The 25,239-nt window shown below is 29.9% G+C and overlaps 1 protein-coding gene across 1 annotated transcript; it reads right to left on the reverse strand.

The window, feature by feature from the left end:
* Positions 1 to 1,165: 1,165 nt before the first annotated feature.
* LOC136977211 (zinc finger-containing ubiquitin peptidase 1-like) lies at positions 1,166 to 24,138 on the reverse strand. Its single transcript, XM_067272678.1, has 7 exons — positions 23,040 to 24,138; positions 6,497 to 6,763; positions 6,228 to 6,416; positions 5,940 to 6,108; positions 1,761 to 1,888; positions 1,457 to 1,680; positions 1,166 to 1,378 (listed from the first exon to the last, which is right to left on the reverse strand). Exons 1-7 carry the CDS (start codon positions 23,854 to 23,856, stop codon positions 1,337 to 1,339), a joined length of 1,836 nt encoding a protein of 611 aa, XP_067128779.1. The 5' UTR covers positions 23,857 to 24,138; the 3' UTR covers positions 1,166 to 1,336.
* Between the last annotated feature and the right edge of the window lie 1,101 nt (positions 24,139 to 25,239).

Here is a 25,239-nt window from a genome sequence, read left to right on the forward strand (position 1 = left end):
TAAAATCATCTTAATGAAAACAACATTCAAAAGACAAATATATTAACAAACACTGGAAGTACATAAATAGGTATATTCATATTTATATGAAGCAATATAAAATTAAATTACATTTATTCCTGAATTTGTTTTTTTAAGATGTTCTTTTTATCATTAGATGAAGTTGAATTTTATATAATGATGCATTCTTCCCGTAAAAAAAAAGGAGAGAAGAATTATTGAGAGACGTGCAATATTCCTTATTAAAACTTACATCAACTAAAAAGAATTATTTCAATAATTGAGCAAGCTGCAGACAATGGAATAATCATATTAAAAATTTTAAAGACTATCTAAAAATCACCTCGGATTAGTCTAGCTGGCAATTAGTTTTGCCATTCTCGTACTTATAGATTTATTAAAATAACGATAAACCCCATGTTTTAAATATTCCTTTAAATAATAAAAAATATACTGACAAAATCAAAATATAATGACATCTCGATACAAACGAAGAGTATTTTCTCGGATATTATCAAATGATAAAATTATATTATATATGCAAATTGGATAGAATATAAAAACTTGGATTTTGATTCAATCGATAGTTATAGTATGACAAATACATTTCGAATAGAATAGTTATGGGCGGGATATACATGTTTTAAAATCATAATATAAAGAATCATTTAAAATGATAAATCTCATACAAGTTTTCTTGTTTTATCATAAACATACAAAAAAATTACTTGTGACATTACGTTTTTCTAATATGATTTGTAAATGAGTTAAATTGTTATAAACATTAACCTAAAAATAAATCAAAGATCAAGAAACTCTTATCTTTTTTTTTTCATTCTGAATGTTTGGAAAATTTGTATATTAGATTTTAGGGGGTAGCCTTAGGGTAATATGAAATATTTTCTCTAGTTTATAAATTATTTATATTAAATTTTTAAATATAAAAAGAGATGAAACAATAAATAATCTCAATACAGTTACAATAAGAAGACAACACAAAATTTAATATAATCATCTTTAAACTTATAAATCAATATTGTAAAAATAATGAATTAAGGAAAGAATATTTTAAAATAAATATGAATTTCTACTTCGTAAAGTGTATGAAACTAAATGACAAATCATATATATACATGTATACAAACTCAATGATATCTATACAAAATTATAATCCAATAGGAGTTATTTCAAATTATATTTTTAAATCTACACTTCTTACTTCTCCTACAATATAATTATCACTCTGGACATCCTTAACCATTTTCGAAAGAGAATGAAGATAAGGATCTGCTGCCCACAGAAGCATATTACAGAAGGCAAGTCCAAAGGAAAGCTTTTAATTTGGAGGGATTCGTTGAGAACGTAGGATTTTGCTTTTCTAAAAATAAAACAAACAAAAATATTTTTATTCTCTTACATAAATATTTTACATTGTATGAAAAATAATATTAATTACCTGAAATTCTTCCTCTGTTTCCATAAGTCCGTTTACGGTGACTAGTTGATATTGTCGAGCTTTCAGTGCAGACAGTGGCCGCCGTACTAGACGCATGGCATTAGCATTACAGGCAGTGTTATTGAATTGCTCCATTTGAGCTTTACTATGACTAGGATCAAATACTAATAGCTGAAGTTCTCCATCTTTTAATTCCTCAATTCCAATAATAGTCCTACTGTGCCCTATATTATTATTTATTAAATGAGTAATAATTAACAGAGGAAAAATTGAATTATTAATAATGAAATAAGCAGTAAAATACCATGGTGTTGGAGGTAGATTGGAGAAAGAAAATCATCATCTTTTGTGAAATATTCCTTCACCCACTGAAACATTTCGGGGTGTGTACCATTTGGACCCGTAGCAGTATGGCAGTCTATTAAAATACACCTATATAAAGAAACATAATAAATTGTTATAACAGTACTAAATTTATAAATTTTTATAACAATTTTAATAAAAAATGTTATTAATTTCTTTAAAAATATTCTGATGTAAATAATCATTATTATAAATCTACCAATTAGGAAAAAAGATCTTATAATAATAACTGTATGAACTAAAAATAATTTTCTACAGGAGTAACAGAACATTATTTTTAAATGTAAAATAAATGATTAAATATGTAACTAATCAAAGCTTTTTACAATTTTATGAATTTATTATAAAGTAACTAAATAAGTGAAAGTAATGATGACAAAGGATGAAGCTTACTAGTGTAAGTGATATAGTAAATAGTAGTTTGAAAACAGAAGAGAGAAAAAGAAAGAAATGCATAGTTTAAGAAGGAAGAAAACAGAAAAAATACTAATAAATTCAGACTTGCTTTACATACAATATAACTCCATCCAGCAGAGGGATATAACAATTTACTATACATCACAATGTTTGTAACAATTTATATTTTGAGTTCCAAGCGTGCCTTAGGTTGAAAATGTTTGTAAAAGTACTTTAATAAACAGTTTTTCTCAGCAAACATTAGGTGCCATATTATGACTATTATATCTTGCTTCACATTATTTTTATAAATGAATTGTGAGAGTTGAATAAAACAAAATGGAAAAAACCCGATAATGATCTCATCAGCAGCTGGTATATGTCAACCTTCTGACCTGAGAAAGTGTCAACTTATATTTTCTCAGAGTTGATAGTGACACTTTAGGATACTTTTCCCTCGACTTCTAGTTTCCTCTGAGACATTTTCACCTTCAAATATGACAAAGAATGATGCCATTGGGATTAGTGTTTGTATGTCTTTCTATCCAGTGTTGGGATTTGTATTTGTATGCTTCATCTGTATTTCTGCCTGGATGCTTTCCAATGCAGGATATATTGTTTGAATTCAAAGCTCTACCTCATCGAGAACTGTTTCCCTGTACTTTCCAAAATGGGAAATATTTGTCAGGATTTGTAAAGTCATAATTTGTAAACACTCTCTCTCTCTGTGATGACAACACATGTAACCATAAATACTATGTCTTACTTAGATGTGTAATGTACTGTATGGACTTTTGTGCTGTCTAATAAATGTTTAAATGTATAATAAGTGTAGTTAATTGTATTGAGTGACTCCATCCAACTGAATATCGTCATTTCCTACTCCATCCCCTTTGCAATATGAGACCGCATTATTGCCATCGACAAAAATTTTCAAAAACTTTAGTAGTAGGCATAACCTACTTGGTGTCAGAAATTTCTGAGTGTAATCACTTACATTCTGCAATAAGAAAGCTCTAAAAGCTGCATAAACCTCACAATTGGTGTCAATTAGGCCATCCTAGCCACCATAGAATCATGTTGTTAAGCATTAAAAATATGCCACAATGATGTAAATATATTTTTGTGGTATGTTTGAGGACTCTTTTACTCTGTTATTTTTGTGCCAAATGTTACTCAAGTGCATATTTACTTGGAGGAGTACAAACAAACATGAGGAGTATATTTCAAATCTTTACTCTGAAATGTGCAAGAATGTTTAGCAGTTTAATTCAAAATGGATAAGTCTATCACATAAAATACAGGACGGTTGACACACTGGAGGGTCCATGACAAAATATTAGGGTATAGTGGGTTCATATCAGCCTAAAGTACAATAGATACTTTTATTTCAAACTGCAAGTAAAAAGTATTGCTTCTGGACACTATTTTCATTATAATGGAAAATTAAGTAGAATGAACTTTCCCCATTTTGAATATCATTGATTGGGCTGAAATTTGAAAAAATTGTAGACCTATAAATTCGCACTGTTGTCTCTCCATCTTTCCTTAATCTCTAGAACAGAGTTAGATAGATGAAAGATGAAACCAGATATGGAAACCTTGGGAGCAGGAGGCCCCAATTAACTATATACAAATTTCTGATGCAAACTGGAAGTCATGGTATTTCAATTCAAAAGTTTTCCCTGAAAAGTCAGATGATCAGCATGATTCTATTGTTAAAGGAAAAACATGATATACAGGGGCAACTGATTTGAGATGGAGAGCATATAGTTTGAACTAAATAAATTTAAAATATGATTAAAAATTGCAGCCCAGCAGTATAACGATATCACAAAAGATAATTGCTTGTCCAATTTAGAACCTTTGTTTTGTAATTAAATATAATGTAATGTATAATTAATTAAATGTATAGAATGTATATTCCATTTTTGTGGATGGCAATAATGTGGTCCCATATGTGTCCTGTAGGGCAAGGGGATGGAGTAAAAAATGATGAGATTCAATTGGACAGAGTCACTCAATACAATTAACTACACTTATTACACGCTTAAACATTTATTAGACAGCACAAAAGTTCATACAATACATTACACGTCTAAGTAAGACAGTATTTACAGTTATATGTGTTGTCATCACAGAGAGAAAGTGTTTACAAATTATGATACCTTACAAATCCTGACAAATACTTCCCATTTTAGAAAGTACAGGGAAACAGTTCTCGATGTGGTAGAGCTTTGAATATAAAACAATATATCCAGCATTGGAGAGCATCCAAGCAAAAATACAGATGAAGCATACAAATACAAATCCCAACACTGGATAGAAAGACATACAAACACTAATCCCAATGGCATCATTCTTTGTCGTATTCAAAGATGAAATTTCTCAGAGGTGACTAGAAGTCGAGGGAAAGGTGGCCTAAAGTGTCACTATCAGCTCTGAGAAAGTATAAGTTGACACTTTCTCAGGTCAGAAGGTTGACATATACCAGCTGCTGATGAGATCATTATCGGGTTTTTTCCATTTTGTTTTATTCAACTCTCACAATTCATTTATAAAAATAATGTGAAGCAAGATATAATAGTCATAATATGGCACCTAATGTTTGCTGAGAAAAACTGTTTATTAAAGTACTTTTACAAACATTTTCAACCTAAGGCACGCTTGGAACTCAAAATATAAATTGTTACAAATATTGTGATGTATAGTAAATTGTTATATCCCTCTGCTGGATGCGAGTTATATTGTATGTAAAACAAGTCTGAATTTATTAGTATTTTAACTTTTGATTATTTTTTCTGTTTTTCTTCCTTCTTAAACTATGCATTTCTTTCTTTTTCTCTCTTCTGTTTTCAAACTACTATTTACTATATCACTTACACTAGTAAACTTCATTCTTTGTCATCATTACTTTTACTTATTTAGTTACTTTATAATAAATTCATAAAGTTGTAAAAATCACTTTGATTAGTCACATTTAATAAATGTCATGAATGTAGTGTGTAAGAATGATTGTCAAATTCAAACTTCTCAGCAATAAAACTAATAAACAAAGACTATTGGATGTGTGCACATAACTAATATCTTAATTATTATTAGAATAAATTACATAATGTGTTGTAATTCATTTTGATTAATTCACAAATTAATCTCAATATGAATAAACTTTCTTTGCTTGTCATTGCTTGATTGCAAATATGAGACATGCACTAGCTTTATGTAATGGTGGAAATATGTAGTTACCGAATGAATATAGTACAGTTCATAAAAAATGATCTGCCCAGGAAGTGCCAATTGGCCCATGCCAATTCGGCCCATGGGATGTCAATCAGCCATCGCTGTTTTACATCAGATTCAGAAAGATAAAGTTTAATTTACTATTTATTGAAAATTATGATATTGGAACTTACTTTTTACTATTTCAAAAGTTTATCATGGAAAACTATTTTAATTTACACTACATTAGTTTGCATCATGATTTTTAAAACACAATTCAAACACAAACAAGGTTGAATATGTAAAAAAAAAAAAACATGAATGAACTAAACATCTATTTGAATTTAACACATCAAGATAGTAAAGAAATTTAAAGTTTTTTAATATAGAATTCAATAATAAAAAAATAATGGAAACCAAAATTAATAGTCTGATATATTTAAATATAATAATATTCATATTTTAAATGCTTTTTTGAGAATTTAATTCAGTTTTAATGGCTTACTTAATACGAAATGAAGAAAGAAAAGTAACAACTTCTGTAGCACCAATCCATTTTCTTGTGTTTGTGAGCCTTCCTCCAAGCTGCTCACATCCTTGAGGATCAAAACCATGGCGCCAAGCATTTTCTATTAATTCTTGCAATTTGGATATTGAAGGAATTGAATTCTTTCCTGTTAAAAATTATTTTCCAATTACATTTGACTGAAAACAATTATTAAATAACTCTTTTATAATAATATTTTTAATTATTTTAATAAAGTAAACTTTAATATGTAATCTTAAATTTTACCATTAAATAATCGGTGGTTATAACCTGTATGATGCACTAAAGCCGACAGCAGCATCTGAATGTTACGATACCCACATCCCCATCCTTTATCTCCGTAAGTGGAACCATAATGATCAACAGTGGTACAAAGCCACGTATGTTCTACATTAGTAGTAGCCATGCTGAAAGCTCTTATTTTTGGTATTAAACCTAAAAAAAAAAAAATTATTTTAATGGAAATATTCAAAAAATTCTAACTATTTCATTCTTTAATGAAATTAAATAAATACCTTTAATACAAGAATGGCCATCGTCTACTCCATCTCTTTCTGCAATACAAAGTTCTACTTGGCGATTGTAATAATCTGTTACACTCATTTCTCCGGCATAAACAGCTCTCTGCATATTTGTGATAGATTGTTCCCTGAAATTTCCCTGGTTATCCATGCCGTATTGTGCCTGCAATAGACGAAATTCTTGTTGTTCTCTAAGACGTTGCTGCTCCCGCTCCCTGTGTTCCATTTCCAATGCCAATAGATGATCTGCACTAGCATCACCTTCAATTAAAATAACAATACCGATTTATTTCAAAAATCAACATTTACAATCTATATTTAGAAAATTTTAAACAATTTAAAATTTTAATACTTATTAATTTTATATTAATCCCTTGTCTTGTCTAACAAAAACATGAAACATTTTAATCTATCTTCCTGTTTAATATATTAGGTCAGTCCATAAGTTCACGCGTATTTTTATCTACAAAAAAAGCAGCAAAATATTTTAATTAAATTTTATTTCAATCTATAATGTATTCACCATTATTTTGTACAATTTCTTGCCATTTTGATGGTAGCTTTTTAATTTCGTCTTCATAAAATGATTTCGGTTTTGAATCAAAATATTCAGAAATAGCCTTTTTTACATTGTTCTCATCCTCAAAAGTTTTCCCTTTTAAAAAATTCTGCAAACTGCGAAAAAGACGATAATCACTGGAAGCAATATCTGGCAAATATGGCGGATGAGGTAAAATTTTCAAGTTGTAGCTTTCAAGTTTCTGTACAGTTATTTTTGCAGCGTGTGATCTGGCATTGTTATGCTGCAAGAGAACCTGCTTTCTGTTCACTAACGACAGTCGATTCTTTTTTCAATTTTTCATTTAAACACTCTAATTGCTCACAATACATTTGAGCTGTAATTGTTTGATTAGGTTCTAACAGCTCAAAGTGAATTACACCTGACATATCCCACCAAACAGACAAAAGAATTTTTTTTGGATGCAACCCACCTTTTGCAGTCGGTTTTGGCTGCTTGTCGTGATCCATCCATTGTCTTTTTCTCGTCACATTATTATAGAGGATCCATTTTTCGTCTCCAGTAACCAGCCTACCAAGAAAACGTTCTAAAGCAATACGGGATAAAAGAGACGTGCAAATGTTTACACACTGTCGGTTAGCTATTGACAGTTCGTGTGGTATCCATTTTCCTAGCTTTGAAACTTTTCCGATTTGTTGTAGGTGTCTATGAACAGTTCCGTGGGATGAATTTAAACGTTCCACAATTTCATCAACTGTTAAAGATGGTTCTGCTTCAACTAGTGCAGAGAGAGCATCATCATCAAGGTCAACGAGGTCTTCCAGTACGAGCCTTATCCTCCACACTAAAATCGTCGTTTCTAAATCTTTCAAACCACTTCTGCGCAGTCCTTGCACTAATTACAATTTGATTACGTACAATATTTATTTTTTTGGCTGCATTTGTAGCATTCTCACCACTTAAAAATAAAAAGTATAAAACATGTCTTTTGTATTCGTTGGTTACTTCCATTTTAACGAAAATAAACAACTGAAATGTTCACAATTCTGAACAGTATTATATGAATGAGATCCAATTTAACACTTCAGTGTAAAAATTATCACATTAGACTGACATTTTTAACAGCAAAACAAGTTTTTTCTCAAGATCATAAAAATGCGCATGGACTTATGGACTGACCTGATAATTTAATCCAAATTAAAGCTTATTTGCTAGCCACAAATGATGAAAGTGTATAAAATTTTAATTTCACACCAAAAAAAAGGCATGTCTTTCTAATCAATCGTACAAAAATTGGTTTAAAATGATGACGATAGATTTTTCTGTAACGCAGGAGCCAATCCCAACAATTGTTACACAATAAGTTAAGATTTAGCATGTCATCCATTAATGACACTTAGTTTACCAACATAGTTTAATACTATAATGCTTTCTTAAATTAATGCTACAACTTTAGACTTTGTGAATGTATGTAGCTAGCTTCTCACGATCAGTTAGTGTTCATGCTTATAAAAAAGCAAAATAACAATGTATCAGTAATTTGTGACAAATAAAATATATTTAAAATGTCTCAATAAAAGATGATAAGCTATAATATAAGTCTGTAGAATACTAGCTTTAATTCTGAATCATTACTACTTATTTCATACTAATCATTTTCATTAAAATAAGCTTAAGACTTAAATGAAAAACCTAGAACTATGACATGTAGGCACTAAAAATTATATAATCTGTATGATTTTTAGTGCCTAGATGTCCTACTTTAGTGATAACTTAGCAAGCAAAGAATCACTTGTGTGTCTCCCAACAATGGGTTTGGTTGCCAAAAAGTAATTCTGAGAAAAACTATTCAAGTGAACTGTAATAAAGCAAATTTTTTGTCATTGTTATACATATAATACAGTAGCCGCTTGTTACGTAGCATTCTATTCTATCACTCATTCAGACATATGACATTTTTTTTCTCCTAAATATAAAAGTGCTTCGGTTAATAATGGATAGATATATCAGTTATATTGTGCACGATATAACAAGTATTTACATACAAATTACTGCGGAGTAAGTATATTTGGCCTCTAACAGTGTAATGAGTCATGTTAATTTGAAAGTAATCCATTATAAAACAATAAATACAAATTGCATTTTTTTTTTCGTATAATGAAGTTCTGGAAGCTCTTATGTAAAATCAAATAAAAACCCAGAGTGGCCTTTAAAAAATTTATTTATCCATTTCTGATGGTTCATATCTACTTTCATATTTCATGTTACGAAAGATCTAAAACCCTAATTGTTGACAATAAAATGTCAGCAATTAGGCTTTTACCATTGCCTGTTCTCTGTTCATAATGAGATTAGCTGAATACTAAATAAACAAAAAACTATACTAAATGCAAGACAAATAATATAGATTGAATAATTTAAAATATTTTGAATTTTAGAAACATCTGGCAAAGTTTAAAGAAATACTTTAAAATTCACAAAGAATAATCACTTTCAAACCATGAAAAATAGATAGAATAGTGAAGTCAACTGGATGGCCGAGGCAGTTGAGGTGTTATCCTATCGCTCTGAGAGACCCGAGATTAAATCTGGCAGGGTAGAACATCGCAGGGATTTTTGGAATAACGTTATGATTCTTTATCTATCACATCTTTCATTTACCGTACTTATTCTAACATCATTTTACCCAGTTTTATAACTTTCTTTTCTTATTACACTTATTTTCTAATCTTTTCATCCATTAAACATGAATGACTTAATTCTTTGATATTTGTGGTAATTATAGACAAATACTATACAGTTTAATAACCGGAATAATATATTTAATAAAAATAAACTCACAAATGCTTGCAGTTCAGCTACTATATAATACAATTTATCAAGAGTATCTATTCAAAATCTTTCAGTAAATTTCATGCGTAGAGGTGTTTATTAGCCTAAATTCCAGTTGTAGGAATTATACTGTAATGAACTTAAATATTCCTAGAATGAATGTTAAATGAAATGGATTTGTCTGTTCATAAAATGCTAACAACCATTACCTCAATCTATTGTATAATCAATGTCCAATTTCATTTTTAGCAACAAATTTTAGGCTACATTCAGGTAGCTATAACTGATCAAAGACGACTGTGACCACATTAGCATGTGAAGTATGTATTATTTATGGATATAAAGGCATACATTACAGTATTAATCCGTTTAAACTAGGTCAGTTTAACAGTTATCGTCAACTATATACGGTATATGCAAAATAAAACTTTAAAATAAATTTAATTTATTTTACGGTATGTTTTTAAGTTTTCAGAAATGAACAGAAGCTACTGTAATGCCACAATCCACTTGCATTAACTCATAATTTATTGTTGAGCGGATTTGTTTCCATTATGTAACAGTTACCTGCTATCATATCTTCACTCAGTTGAAACTATTGAGTCTGCTGAGTGAGCCATTCACAATCATTACTTCATTAAATAATTTACCAATAGGATAAGCTAAAAATAACTTTGATGTGATAACTGCACATCTGATTACAATTATAATAAAAATGAAACCATTTACACAAATAATTTTTGTAGAATTTTGTTGAATGGTGATTAAGTTTAAAAATTAAACTGAAGGCATAGTCTATTGAAAACATCTTGAATTTAATTTTTAAACTTAATCGATTATCATCTGACGAAATTCTGCAATTTAATTGAAATTATTCTGCAGAGATTTATCGCCGGGAGGCAGCTTAAAATGTAAATTTACCAGCACTTTCTTCTAGTAGATAAAAAGCTCTACTGTCCCCAAGAGGTAAGGATGGAAGTTAAGAAGACGTCTGTGGCATTGCCGGTTCCCATTTTTAAACCCGTGTTTTTAATTGGACTGATTTTAAGGGAAGTTTTAATTTTGACAGCCAATACCCCATAGAGAAAAGTTAGTTGTCAAAAGTTTGTATTCTGGAACATTGAAAGTGAATAGACTTTTTCAACATGTCTTGCTGACTCCATAAATGTGTCAAACTTGAAAACTTTCTAATAAATAAATTTTGCTGTAAGCATATGAGAGAAGTAAACTTCGAAACTTTGTTATAATGTAAACAGTAAAACATGTGTAAACCAGAATCACACAGTACTAAATATTTTTTCCAGTTTGGTGGGTATCCATTTTAAACGTGTTTCTTTTTAACGTAAAAAAAAAAATGCTCCACTCTAACTTTTTCCGCTAAGGCAGGTTTCTGATCTATTCAGGTTCTGCTTTAGATAAGTTTTAATGTAAACAAGCAATTATTTATTGTGACGTCGTCACAATGCTGGGCTGCAATTTTTAATTTATTTCATTTAAAATATATGCTCTCCACCTCAAATTAGTAGTGGCTTGTCCCTGTACATCATACTTTTCCTTTTACAATAGAGTTGTGCCAGTTACCAATTTAACACCTTTCAGGGGAAATTTTTGAATAGAAGTAATACAACTTCCGGTTTGCATCAGAAGTTCTTATATAGTTAATTGGGGCGTCTTTCCCCTATGGTTTCCAAATCTGGTCTCGTCTTTCATCTATCTAAATCCATTCTCGAGATTAAGGAAAGACAGATGGATGACAGTGGGAATTTATAGGTCTAAATTTTTTCAAATTGCAGCCCAATCAAGAATATCATGTACAGATTGTAAATCAAAACTGAAAATCTTATAATTATTGTAGGATAGTAATATTTCCATTCGCTAACTGAACACAGTTAAATAATATCAGCATTAATACATTTGATACCAATGAGTACATACATATTATGTACACATGTTAAAATTTAAAAACAATTAATAACACATGAAAAATTTCACTTTCAGAAATATTTTAAACTTATAACATTTATTTTGTAGTTCAATTGTATGTTATTATATACAGTAAACTCCTGTTAACTCAGGCAGATGAAGGTTGTCTTCGTTTATGACAGAGTTAATGGGGTTTTTCTCCAATAATGCAGAAAACAAGACAGCAGATATACAGTAGATTAATTTATTACTATTTGCTCTCTATGGAAGTTTTATTGAGCTTTAGAAGGTTATACTGCTAAATTTATTTTTGCATGAAATGAGCTCAAAAAATTTTATGACTTCAGTATACAGTAATGTACAGTCTTTGCATAAATATTACTTAAGTTATCAAAGTATTGCAAAGGCTTCAGGGTATCATAAACACTCATTAACCCATTATAACCAATGTACTTTGGAGATCCTAGCATGTTACATAATAATTTCTCCGTAAAAATTTCTGTTTAGATTGAAGTGTACATATTTGCACTTGTATTGTTCTATTTCACTTTTTGATATTAGCTTGGTATATTATAGCACTGATCAGGACAAGTCATATTTCTATATTGTTGAAAACTGCTTCTGTTCTATACTGTGTTGATTTAATATTAATTTTGTCTTTCTAATAACCGAGATAAGTGTTCTTAGATAAAACGTGTAGAAGGTCTTATCAACCACATGCAAATATTTTTTAAATAAAATTTGTTTTTCTCTCGTGCAGAATTATTTTTAAACGTAAGTGTCCTATAAACAGTACACAGGGCTTAAAACTACAGTAATTTTTAATTTATCATACTTTATGTTCTATTTTATTGGCATAAATTAATTATTAAATCATTCGGAATTAATGAAACACGACTATTTATTTTCTGAATAAACTGAAACAGATTTATTAACTAATCCATCAGATACAATGATCTGACCGATGAGAAAGCATTAGTTGATAAAGATATGAGAGAAATTATCACTGAAACAGTTGAGATGAACTTCCTGAAAGAAGATTCATGCAAATGGCACCATCAGAGAAAACAGAATCGGCAACGATCCTCTTATTAATTCAAAAGATTTAGAAAAATTATTTAGAAAATCATTTGACTATAAATTTGATTGTAAGAATAAGATACTAATGATAAAATAAAGTCACAATAAATGGATATTATTAGGTTCAAATTATAACACTGTCCATGACACTGTCCAACCACTCTTGCATCTATGGAGATGGAGCAAAAGGGTAAATAGAAAGGTGTCAAAACAGCAACCTACAGTAATAAACAATTATGACAAATATATGGGAGCTGTGGACCTTTATCATTAGCTTCCAGAAAAACAAAATTGTTGTTGAAGAAATGGAATTAGTGCCTGTTTACCAGAATCATTGAAAAGGCTGTTGTCAATGGATTCACCTTAAAAACTGTCATCAACGGAAAAAGAAACAATACTAACCAAAGATTTTTGTAGAAACATTGCAGTGAATCTTCTCAAAATTGGACTTGGAAATAAAATGAGAGAAAAAGCTTTTAGTTTACCAAACACAGATAATGTTTTTTAGAATGCAGGATATGTTGGGAAAAACAACATTATTTCCAAAAGAGATAAGCAAAAAAAATGCCAATTCCCCAATTGCACAAGTAAATCTTTTACAAAAAATGCAATGTTACTTTGTGCACCACATTTCTTGAAAAATTACATGAATAAAATGAAAAAATTAAATTGTTAAAAGTGTTTTAATTGTATAATCTTTACATAAATAAATCCGTAATAATTCATTCAACTAATTTTCATTGTTTACTAGTTATTAAAGACCATTTGAGAAATCAACAGTCATTTACTCAAAATCATCTGTGAGATATGAATATTATTGCCATTCAGAATAAATAAATTCTGTTTAAAATATACACAAAAAGTATGGGTTCTAATAGGTTAGTTATAATTTATTTAAAATTATAATAACTTGTTAGTTGTTATAACTTTTCTGTTATCAAAAAATTTGTTTTAGTTATGCAAAGTCCAAGTTGGCATGGTCCAAAGTAGCAGGAATTTACTGTATTTATTTTCAAAATGTTTTATTTTGCTTCAGACTAATATTTATTTAATTGAAATTGCATAATTTATTTATCATTTTCAATGCCTGCTATCTTGAGAGAATTGTGGGGTAGCAGTCCCAATAGTCTTCCAATGGTCTTGATATGCAGTAACTGAATTCAACTCTTGTACTAGAATTCTAAGAGACATCCAGACTGGTTCACAAATGTGATCCATTAGTTCTGGGTTCTTGGCTCTTCTTGAGTCCATTGGGATAGGAAAACAAAATATCCTTTATTGTGCCACTGCTTGTTGCTGCTGCAAACTCTGTCAAGTCTCTTAACACTAATAGCAAATATGAGAAATCTCATCTCATTGCCTGTATTTGAAATTGTACACTCAGTCATTAACCAATAACCATGTTCATAAGTAAAGATTATAACATAGATTGAGTGGAAGATTGACAGCTTTGTTTTCTTCCCTAGCTCTCCCTTAAGCACTACTGATCAATTTTGTTCCTGTAGTATAGTGCTTCCTTGACCGATCTGATTGTCCATTTCCGAGTTGCTTTCATTCCTCTTCAATGCAATTCCTAAATATTTAAACTTTACACATCTCAATGTAACTCCATTTAGCTGGACAGGATTTCTTGAGTACCAACACTTCAATCTTTGGCATGGTTATTTTGCATTGCATATATATTAAATTGTATAACAAACTTCAGTTTCTAGTTCTTGATAATGTAAATACTTAAAATCTTTCTTCTTTATTAGAATATATGTAAAGTATTTTAATCAACATCATGAAAACAGAATGCTTCAGTTTTTCTTCTACGTTCACTTAATCCAAAGGCGAAGTTACTGAGGAGTTTGACGGAGCATTTCATCCATCGATGTTGGCAAAGATGTGCCGCAAAAATATATATTTATTTCAAAATTAAAAGAAATGTAGTAAAAAGAAAAGAGAATGGGAGGAGAGCCAGCCATGTTGACTGGCTTTTTGTATGAACTATTGGTATCAGTTGGCAAATGCCTACTCAAATGTAGATATCTACATATAGACTTATGCCTGTGTTGTAAAAATTTAACTACAAATACATTTTGTCCTAATGGAAACATTGAAAATATTGTAATGCATGAGATGATATAGAAAATTTAAATATGTAACTGAAATTCCTTGAATTCTTACCAATTACTTAAATAGAAAAATCTATTAAAATATTTGTTATATCAGATAATTAATAAAGTAAACAATTTTAAAAGTATTAATCATCAAAAGTCAAATTTAAGAATGAAACTATAATTTTTGGAAAATTTACACTTTATGGAAGAAAAAAGTTAATTTCTCGACTTTAATTACATTGTTATTATGTAATTTTATATGTATAAAAATCTAAAATTAGAAAGTTTTGATTCACTAAAAATATTTTTCTTATTAAAGAATATAAATTCATCAAAATATTTTTATAAATGATATAATTATTTTACTAATAAATACTAAAAAAATTTATAATAAAATTATATAAATAACTAAATAAATTATAATCACTATCTAATAACTCAAAAGGTTAAAGATGGCAAAAATTTAAAATGCAAAATTGTATTTTGAAGATATACATGACTTTTTTCCACAAGCAAATAGCATTACATCTCATTATACAAATGTCAGTAAATAATCATTCATTAGCATAAAGAATTTATCAATTAGTAGGGTTAATGTTACCTACGGTAGCGAACATGGCGGCTTGTCTCTGAAACAGTGGGGACGCACGTTCTAACCTAACCTAACCCTATTCTAATTAATTACCCCCTATTCTAATAATTTGGTTGGCGATAATTATGGTAATTTATTACAATAGGTTAGGTTAGGTTAGGTTAGATCATGCGTCCCACTGTTTCAGAGACGAGCTGCCACGTTCGTTACCATAGGTCAGTGTTCCGCAATCTTTTTCTACTCGCGGCACACCTATGACTCGACATGACTCAACAAGGCACACCAAAATGTTATTCCCCTCAAAAACGTATGATATGATACTATTAATAGAATTTTGTAATGCCATAAACCTATTAATATTATTATGTTGGGTTTTGTGAGTTATACACAGTTGACACCGATGGCTGTGTACTATGCCGGACTAGAGTCAAGGCATAGTAACTTCAAAACAAAGACAAAAATTAAATAAGTGTCAGTGTGTATGTCTGTATTCAGGAATTTCCTAACAATATGACATGTATTAAATATAGTGGCCTTCTGTAGTGCGATGTATGCATTTCTATTCAATTTTAATGTGCCCAGGCTTTTGTGTAGTGTGTGTGGTATGACACCTGTAGAGGAGAGAACAACAGGTACAATAAGCACCCTATCTATCCTCCACAGATGCCTTATTTCCTGGACGAGTTCTGTGTACTTGCTAATTTTTTCAGTGCATGCGTTTTGTATATTGTGAGTGTTTGGAATGGATATGTCTATAATGTATGTGATTTTATTGTGTTTGTCAATGAGTGTGATGTCTGGTCTGTGGTAGTAAATTGTTTTATCTGTTGTATTACATTTTTTGTGTGTTGTTTTCCAATACTGTCTTTTAAATGTTTTTGTAGTATGGTTCGTGGATGTCTAATAATCTGTTTCTTTGCAAGCTCTTGATATATTTGCTATTTGATTATGTCTATGTAAATAATCTGTTTTGTGCCAAGAGCTTACAACCGGAAGTGATGTGTTGTATAGTTTCTGGCATGATATGACATTTTCTGCATGTGTCATTTATGAGTGTTGTATCTTTGAGTATGTGTTTTCTGTAGTTTTTAGTATTTATGACCTGATCCTGTATGGCAATCATGAATCTTTCCGTCCCTCCAAAGAGGCATTCCTGAGCTAACCAGCTGTTTGACGCAGTTTTGTCAACAAAATCCTGGGTCAGGTCATAGGGATGTCTGCTATGGAGTGCCTTTCGTACGCACGATTGCTTAACGGTGACTATGCTATTTATATGTTTTGTAGTGTCCATACGTTATGAATGTAAATTTAATGGTGTATTATTTAAGTCTGATAGAATTACTGCTTTACGTAACTGTGATGTTTCTTGTTTTTTGTAGAAAAACTCTCACAGTATTTGTTTGTGGTAGAGGTTAACTACGGTATGTCGATCAGGCCACGTCTGCCATATTTACGTGGAAGTGTTAATCTTTCTATGGCGGATTTAGGATGATGTTGTTTATGCTTAGTAAATGTTCTTGTTTTCATTTGGAGTTGCTCAAGATCTGTGTGAGTCTAATGTATAATTCCAAAACAATAAGTGAGTACTGGGACAACATGTGTTTGAGTTTATTGCTTTAACATCATCTTATTTCATCAGTGCTGCGGCAGAGAATGAAATACACGCATAAGAAACACAGCAACTGTGACAAAAATATATAAATAAAACTTGAAATTATTAGAATATGTGAAAGTTCACGTCACACCTTTCACCTTGTGACGGCACACCAGTTGCGGAACACTGCCATAGGTAACATTAACCATTAGTAGTAATAACAACAGCTCTATCTGTATAAATCCTACTACTTAATATTTATAAATCTCTTCAAATTTGAGTGACTACATCATTTCATAATTTATATTTTTGAAAATACAAAAATCCAGAAAATATAAGTATTTTTATATAAAAACTTGAAGACATTTGATTGATAATTCAAAGAAAAAAATTATATAATATTAATCAATATATTGTAGCGATAAATAATTTTATTAATTACGTAACAAACAAATATTTTTGATAAAATAAAAATCACATTTATATAGAATTATCAAACACACTAACTTTAATTACTTATGTATTTCTATGAAATACTCATGTAAACTAATTAATAAAGTTATTGCTGGAATATATCAATTAACAGTAGAAGTAGGTTTCTACATTATAATTTTTTTCCCTAGGATATAAGAATTTTTTAGGAAATGTAAATTATGAGGCATGCAATACAAGCTGCTCTCATTTTACACTGGTGACACATTCCTGAAAGAGGCAATGTATATAAAATTGGCACAAAATAAATCCATCTTATTATGGAATGAATAGGGATGTGTTACAGGCATTCACAAATGAATACATATAGATTTTTAATAATACCATAATACATTTAAAGCAAAATTTTTACTAATATGAAGTAATAATAAATTAATATTATAACTTATTCATTTATAGGCAAATATGCTGCAGTTTTTATACTACCATTGTGTTGTTCTTGTACAGCTGCTGCTGGACACAACTTCAATTCTGCAATGATGGTTCTAGTTGAGAATCATCCATAGATAACAGGCTAGGCTGAAGATCACGCACCTGCATTAAATATGATCCGTGCCTTTCTTTTCTTATGTAGAATTTCATAAGAATGCTCAGGCTTCATTTAAACTCCTCTTTACAAAGTCACTTCACTCTTAGTCAGGGTCCATTTTGCAACACTTCAATCAAACGCATTAGCAAGAAATCATTTAAGTGCACCAATAGTTATTATTTTTACAACATACTTTGGGTCATCATCATTTGTCTCCTCCTCTGTGAGTCTAAATGTTCTACCAAATTTGCTTATTCTTCTATATAGGTATTTGCATTTAGTATTTAAAAAAAGTATTTTACATATTGCAGAAGGAAGTTTTTTTGAGATTTATTTTTTGGAGAAAATTTTAAACCAGCATTGTCAGTCAGTACAAATCAATCCAACATAAAATGAGAATAGCCTGAACAAAGCTGCAATGTATGCTCCTCAAATATTTTCACATTACAAGGTTGATCATGGAAATTCCATTGAAAAGTCGGTTAATGTTACCCTTGGTGCCAAGATGGTGGCTCGTCTCTGAATCCAGCAAGGAAACAGTGAGACGTACGTTCTAACCTAACCTATTCTAATAATTTGGTTGCTAATAATTATGGTAATTTATTAGAATAGGTTAGGTGAGATTAGAATGTGCGTCCCACTGTTTCCTTGCTGGAATCGGAGACGAGCCGCCATCTTGGCACCGAGGGTAACATTAACTGAAAAGTCCAATATGATTTCATACCTTTAAAATCATGTTTAAATGTATTTAAGATATTTTATTAAGACTTGATGGTTTTAATATTTAATTCTTAATGTCAAATTTCATTTGAATTATTTCAAATTACTCGTACTAGTTTATAGTAATTTTTTTAAAAGAAAATTAAGAATTTTTTAGTAGACTTCTAAAAATCCCTGAAATCTGTTATTGCATTTGAGATGTTAAGAAAATTCTAAAGAGTTTTGCATATTTTATCAAATAATAATATAAATTAAGACATTTATTTCCATAATTGTATGTTAATCAACAATTCATTTTAATCAGTTAATTATATTGCTAATTTATTTCCATATAACATTAATGCATCAAAAGAAGTTTAAAATTGTTTTCTGTAAGTTGTAATTCAAGTTGTAATTCATTCTGTAAGTTGTAATTTATTTCTCTGTCCAACTTTCTATTTTTATTATATATAAATAAAACTTATTGCTCTCTCTTTCTTTTGTAAATAACTTCATAGACCCCAAAGAATTCAATTTTTAATTCCTCTAACCCTTTTTTCCACCTATCATTTAAACATGCCATAAAGAACAAAAATAAAGTTAAACCTTAATTTACTCTCATTATTTGTTCACCACTAAAACTAGCACTGAATCAAGTGTGATGCTAAACTGAAGGATCACAAAAATTCTCTCATTCAACTGGACAGTATGCAAAAAGAGAACACATACCACAATCTCAAATCAGTCCTGTACCTATTGTTTAAAAGTTCTACAAACATTTTTGGTCTATCCTAAGACCTGTATCAGGTAGAAATCATTGTAAAATGAAACATTCGAAGAAGAGCAAAGACAGAATTCAAAATTTAAAAATCTAATATGTAGCCAGCAGGCATGTTATTGGATGATCACTTAAATACAACACCGAATCATATATCACTTGCCAAGCCTGGGAGACTTGCCCCTTATCCTCATTGTTGATATGATTACCCTTTTGGTCAGCCTTAAAATTCTCCAAGGCTTCAAGATCTGTAGACTGTTCACATCTCAAGCCTACTCTTATCAGAGTCTATATCAAGTTATGATGTACTTCATTCTAAATTTTGTCCATTGTCAATATTAACTTAGCAGAAACAACCTTAAGAGGAGAATATTACAAGACAAATATTAGGCTGCCAATTTAAAATTATTACATGTTTAGAAAGAAAAAAGTAGATAAAATATATCATTTGAAAGAAATATTTTTTAGCTTTAGCTTTAGAAATGATATTTTACAAAATATACAAAAACAGTGTAACAAGAGTCTGTTATTAATTAGTACATTAGTAATTACAGACATCGTTACACAAAAGAATGTCTATAATTAACTTTTAAATTAAAAATAATTGTTTGTACAGTATTTAAAAGTAAATCAAAACTCCACTATATATACAGAAAATAAACAGTAAAGTGTTTTAATAGTCCATTAAAACATTAACTGTTTATTTTGTTTATATTTATTTATACTTATGTAGTATTGTATATTATAATATATGTAAATTATATTTTATTTGCATTTTAATTTCAAAAAGACCAATCTACAGAATCTTAGTAATTCATTGTTAATTCATTCTGTAAAATTTCTGTACAATAATTCATAATCAATTTTATTTATGGATCTTCTTATTTAATAATATACAATGGACTCTTGATATAGTGAACTTTTGATACAGTGAACAATTCTGTTGATCTTATTCTTTACATATATACATGAAATCTCCAGGTAGTGAAGGATTTAACTCAATCCACTGTAATTAAAAATACTCAAATGATAATTTTGTTGAATATGAATATCATCTAAATGCAAACAAAAACAATATCAAAATACTTCAATTATATAAAACAGAATTTGAATATCTGAAACATTCATTTCTAGTTATACCTGCAATTAAAAAAAACCTTTCAAAAACCAAATTCTTTTAACTATTTAACATTTTCAGACTAATATAGAATACACCCATATTAAAAATTTTGGATTTTTAAAAATTAAAATTGATCTATTCAGACGATTTTTTGAGCCCTTTTTTGGCAAAAGTCATGTCTTATATTCATAAAATACAGTATAAGATGCATTAAAATTTATTTTTCATCAGTTAATACAACTGTGTATTGTAGAGAGAGATTCCTATCGGATACGGAAGCTTTATTTTAACACAAAACGTTATGATGTTGACTCGAATGAATGCATTTTGGTTTTACTCTTCTTCATTTCGTATATTAGACTTAAAATGAATGTAAAAATTAAAAATTTTGTATCTAATTTTTACATTCATTTTAATTAATTAAACATCTTACAACAGTTTAATTTTGCTATATAGTCTGAACAAAAAACATTTTTAGTATACTATGTGTATTGTAAATAAAATTGTTTAATAAAACTTTAATCAACATACAATACACAATTTTTTTCTCTCATACTATTAATATAATAGAAAAAAAATACATATTTTATTGAGGTCTTTTGAAAATAGAATAAAGAAATAAAGTAAAACTTTTTAAAATTCAATAAATTCAAAATAATTTCTTTCATAAAAATGAATATCATCTAATTTCATAATTTAAAAAGCTAAGTAAGAATAAAATATACAAATATTTATTGTTTATCTTTTATGTATGTAAACTAATTAGCATTGGATATTCTATGGGCACATTGCCTGACAAAGTGAATTAATACGGCTGGATAAGCAAACCAATAACAGTCCGTTTCAAATGAAATGGGCAATGTCATTGGCTTACTTATCCAGCTACACTAACCGTATGTTTCTATATTCAACGGTGAGAAAACACCATTTCTAAATGGACCGTTGAGACTTGTGACGTCAGTGCTGTTTCACCGTCAAGCTCGACGGTCTCAACGACCTGAAGGACTGTAGAGTATTCAACAAACTAACATGGCAGCTACTATGAAAAGTAAATTTTGCTTATAGAAACTATCCATTCAATCTTGAAGTGGATGCTGTAATAGCGGACAGATTAATGAACGATCTGCATATGATAAAACATGTGACTGCACGATTATGTTGGATAATTTGGTCAATATTGAAATATTAAGCTTTTTTTCATAAACAAACTACCTCTACAAATTCATCCAAAATTGATTACGGCCGATATTTGGCCCTCTTTAAGTCTTCCTAATGATATAAATATTCAAGAAACTCAAATTATTAAAGAAAGACCCAGTATACAAGAAAATGATACAGATAAAGGTTTGTTTGAATAAAAGAATTTATTCGAATAATGGTTAAGCGAGTTACTTTAATTATTTAGCAAAACAATTATTTAGTTACAATCGTTGCCTTCTCCTTAATTAAGTCAGCCATCATGAAAAGTGCCCTTTCAATGGAAATGTTTCTCTTTTCTACAAAACATGACATCAGAACGTTCAACAGAGGGACTCAACGAAAAATTCACTGTTGAATCAACCGTTGAATATAGAAATGTAAGGTAAAGCTGCTTTACCAGGTATCCTATGTTATGCTATTTAAATAAATATTTCAATTCTCTGAAAAATATATGAATACTTATTTATTAATTTAGTTAATAGCAAGTGTGTTAATGTATATATTCATGCTTTCAGTTAAAAATATAAGTATTTTTTTAACTGAAAGCATAAATATATATATCTATAATAATTAAACAAATATGAAATAATAAATGCTTGAGATTATCAGTTTGAAACAAAATGAACTTGTATTTATAAAAAGAACGATTAATGAAAACTTTTATCAATTATTTGCATTTTATAAAAACTTACTCATTATGCAATCAAAAATTTTGAATTGAAAACAAATCAACACCTTTGCAATCATAAATTTAAAAAAAATAAACAAACAAACAGAAGGATAATATCTAATTGAGATTTTTTATTTCTTTAATTTGTTTTATCGTCGGAATGATGAACAAGTTCTGGAAGTAATAAAAATATTAATTTTTGAAAAAAAATTATAAATATTTTAACATTTGATTTCAAGTAGCCACCTACTTTTATGATTCATATTAACAAACTTCAAACTTTCAACTTTACAAGTTGTTAACATGACATCATTTAGAAATGTGCGTGTACGCACACGAGTCTGCGTTCTTATGAATTTATATTTTTTCCAAAATAAATTACTATTGATACGGCATCGAAACTCACCATCGTTTACTACTGGACTGACGAAATTTATAGGCGTTCGAGAAGCGGATACCATTCCGTTAGGAGACTGTTGACTAAAGTGCTCTTCTATATGAGAAGCCAATTCAAGGCCACAATTAAAATTAGAGCAACCGCACACGGGACAACACTCATTAGAATTTTCATCACCGGGAGTCACCTGAGTGGATTTCGCGGGACTGAGAACGTCTCGGTGGTCCATGTTGACGTGCAGTTCCAAGTCGGGGCTGGCCTCAAAGTTCCTGTTGCACAGAGGACAGGTGAAAGGTCTGTTGTGAGATCGGTCACAGTTAACAAAGTCTGGAAACGATGGACTAGTGAGATCGAAATGTTGACGGTTGATGTGTTCCTGAAGTTTAGTGGGCGAGGGATTTCCGTAATCACAGAGAGGACAAGTGGTGATCCTATCACCATTTGTGACTCTAGGACTGGAAATATCCCTCCTCCACTGCGAAGGAGGCAAATTCAAAGAAAGATTCCCTCTATGCGGCGAATAACATCCCACGTTACTCTCGCTGGCAGAATTATTATTATCGGTCATCACGAACCGTTCCAAAGAATCGTTTGACGTGGAGGCACACCTCATCTTGTCACCCACGGGGCTTAAATACTGCAGATGCACTGTACTAACGTGATAGACCATTTCGTCGGCAGAAATGTCTCCAAGATCACAAAAGGGGCATGATATGGCCCCTTCTATGTGGGCGATCATGGTATGAGATCTCATATCATCTTCCGTTAGCTCTTCCTCTCCACAAATATCGCAGCAATAAAGCGTGTCGGGATGCTTAGCTGCCATGGATCTCGAAATTATAAAAATTATATACAGAAAACAAAATTGATTTTTTCCGCCGGCATATCCGGAAACTGAATTAACCTTCAACGATAACGATTTACCACAATTATAACCATATTTTTCTACCTAATTTTAATAAGATAAATACGAATAATACGTATTTTTAAATTTGATTTTTAAAACAAATCAAATCAGGAACACAAATTGCCGTCCACAGTCGCGTGCGACCGGATCATCTAAGAATAACCTCCACACCGAAGATTCTCGCCTGCGCCTTTCTTTCATTGTCATCCACAATGTGCATCAACCGTGTAGTAAAATTATTATTAATCATTCCAATTCGTTAAAAATAATTTCTTTTATAATTAACAGTCATAAATAGTAAAAATTAATCATCGTTTGATTTTTTTTATTATTCGTTCGGGTTCGAAGATGAAACGACGAAAAGGAGTTTAACTGTTTTATTAAATTAATGTTTTTTTTCAAAAATTAGTTTCGTGTAAATATTCGGTTCTATTATTATTAATTATGTTTTTTAATAAGCAATATTAAAATTGCTATGACAACTATTTTATCGAAAAGAAAATAAATATTACGAGATTGGCAACAATGCATCATGAGAATTTGATTTTTGTTTTCAATTTCTATTTAGCGGTCATTTTCACAAAACTTTTTCTCCGCGTCTTATTAATATAGCATATGTACATGAAAAATACATTTTATTTATAAATATTTTATCAATAATTGTAAATTGATAAATTAATTATCAAATCATTGATTTAAAAAAAAAGTAAACATTTAGCAAAATGTAAATACAGAATGTTATTTTATATTAGACATGTTACAGAATGACATTTTATATAACAGAACGTAAATGGATGGTATTTTATGTTATATACAATTTAAATACTGTACTGGTATCTTCCGAACAACAGTTTCCCATGGCCGAATGGCCGAGCGGTCAAGGTTTCGACCGACTCGCAAAATAGGGCAACCGGGTGATGGGGATTCGGAGCTAAACATTTAATAAGGACAGACTGGCTACTGATACTTAACGACCTGATAAATATAGTACTCGTTTAATCTTCAAGAAATTGTATAAGTATACGAGAACCGCAGTTTGGCCATCGTAACTATCGTAATTATACAAATTACTGTAACTTGCACTGATCTATGAGTATATAATACTGTAATAATAAATAATACAAATATAATACATATATTGTACTGTACTGTACATACATGCAACTCAGTTTTATACTCACGTTGTCCCAGAAAGGTTGTGCTAAACTTAATGTGTAGATCTATGTATACTATTAAGTTTTAAACTTCTATATATGCTAACTTTAGGGATATAAATAGATTTAAAAGTTTGCTTTCGAACGC

This window comes from Centruroides vittatus, unplaced genomic scaffold (assembly GCF_030686945.1).
Source record: "Centruroides vittatus isolate TY-2023 unplaced genomic scaffold, ASM3068694v2 contig_452, whole genome shotgun sequence".
In the NCBI taxonomy this organism is placed as follows: Eukaryota; Metazoa; Arthropoda; class Arachnida; order Scorpiones; family Buthidae; genus Centruroides; species Centruroides vittatus.

Coding starts and splice junctions, on each gene's coding strand:
- LOC136977211 (XM_067272678.1), bottom strand. CDS start 23,856: ATGGCAGCTAAGCATCCCGACACGCTTTATTGCTGCGATATTTGTGGA. Junction 6,109..6,227: donor TAACCACCGATTATTTAATG/GTAAAATTTAAG, acceptor AATTTTTAACAG/GAAAGAATTCAATTCCTTCA. Junction 1,681..1,760: donor AATCTACCTCCAACACCATG/GTATTTTACTGC, acceptor ATAATAATATAG/GGCACAGTAGGACTATTATT.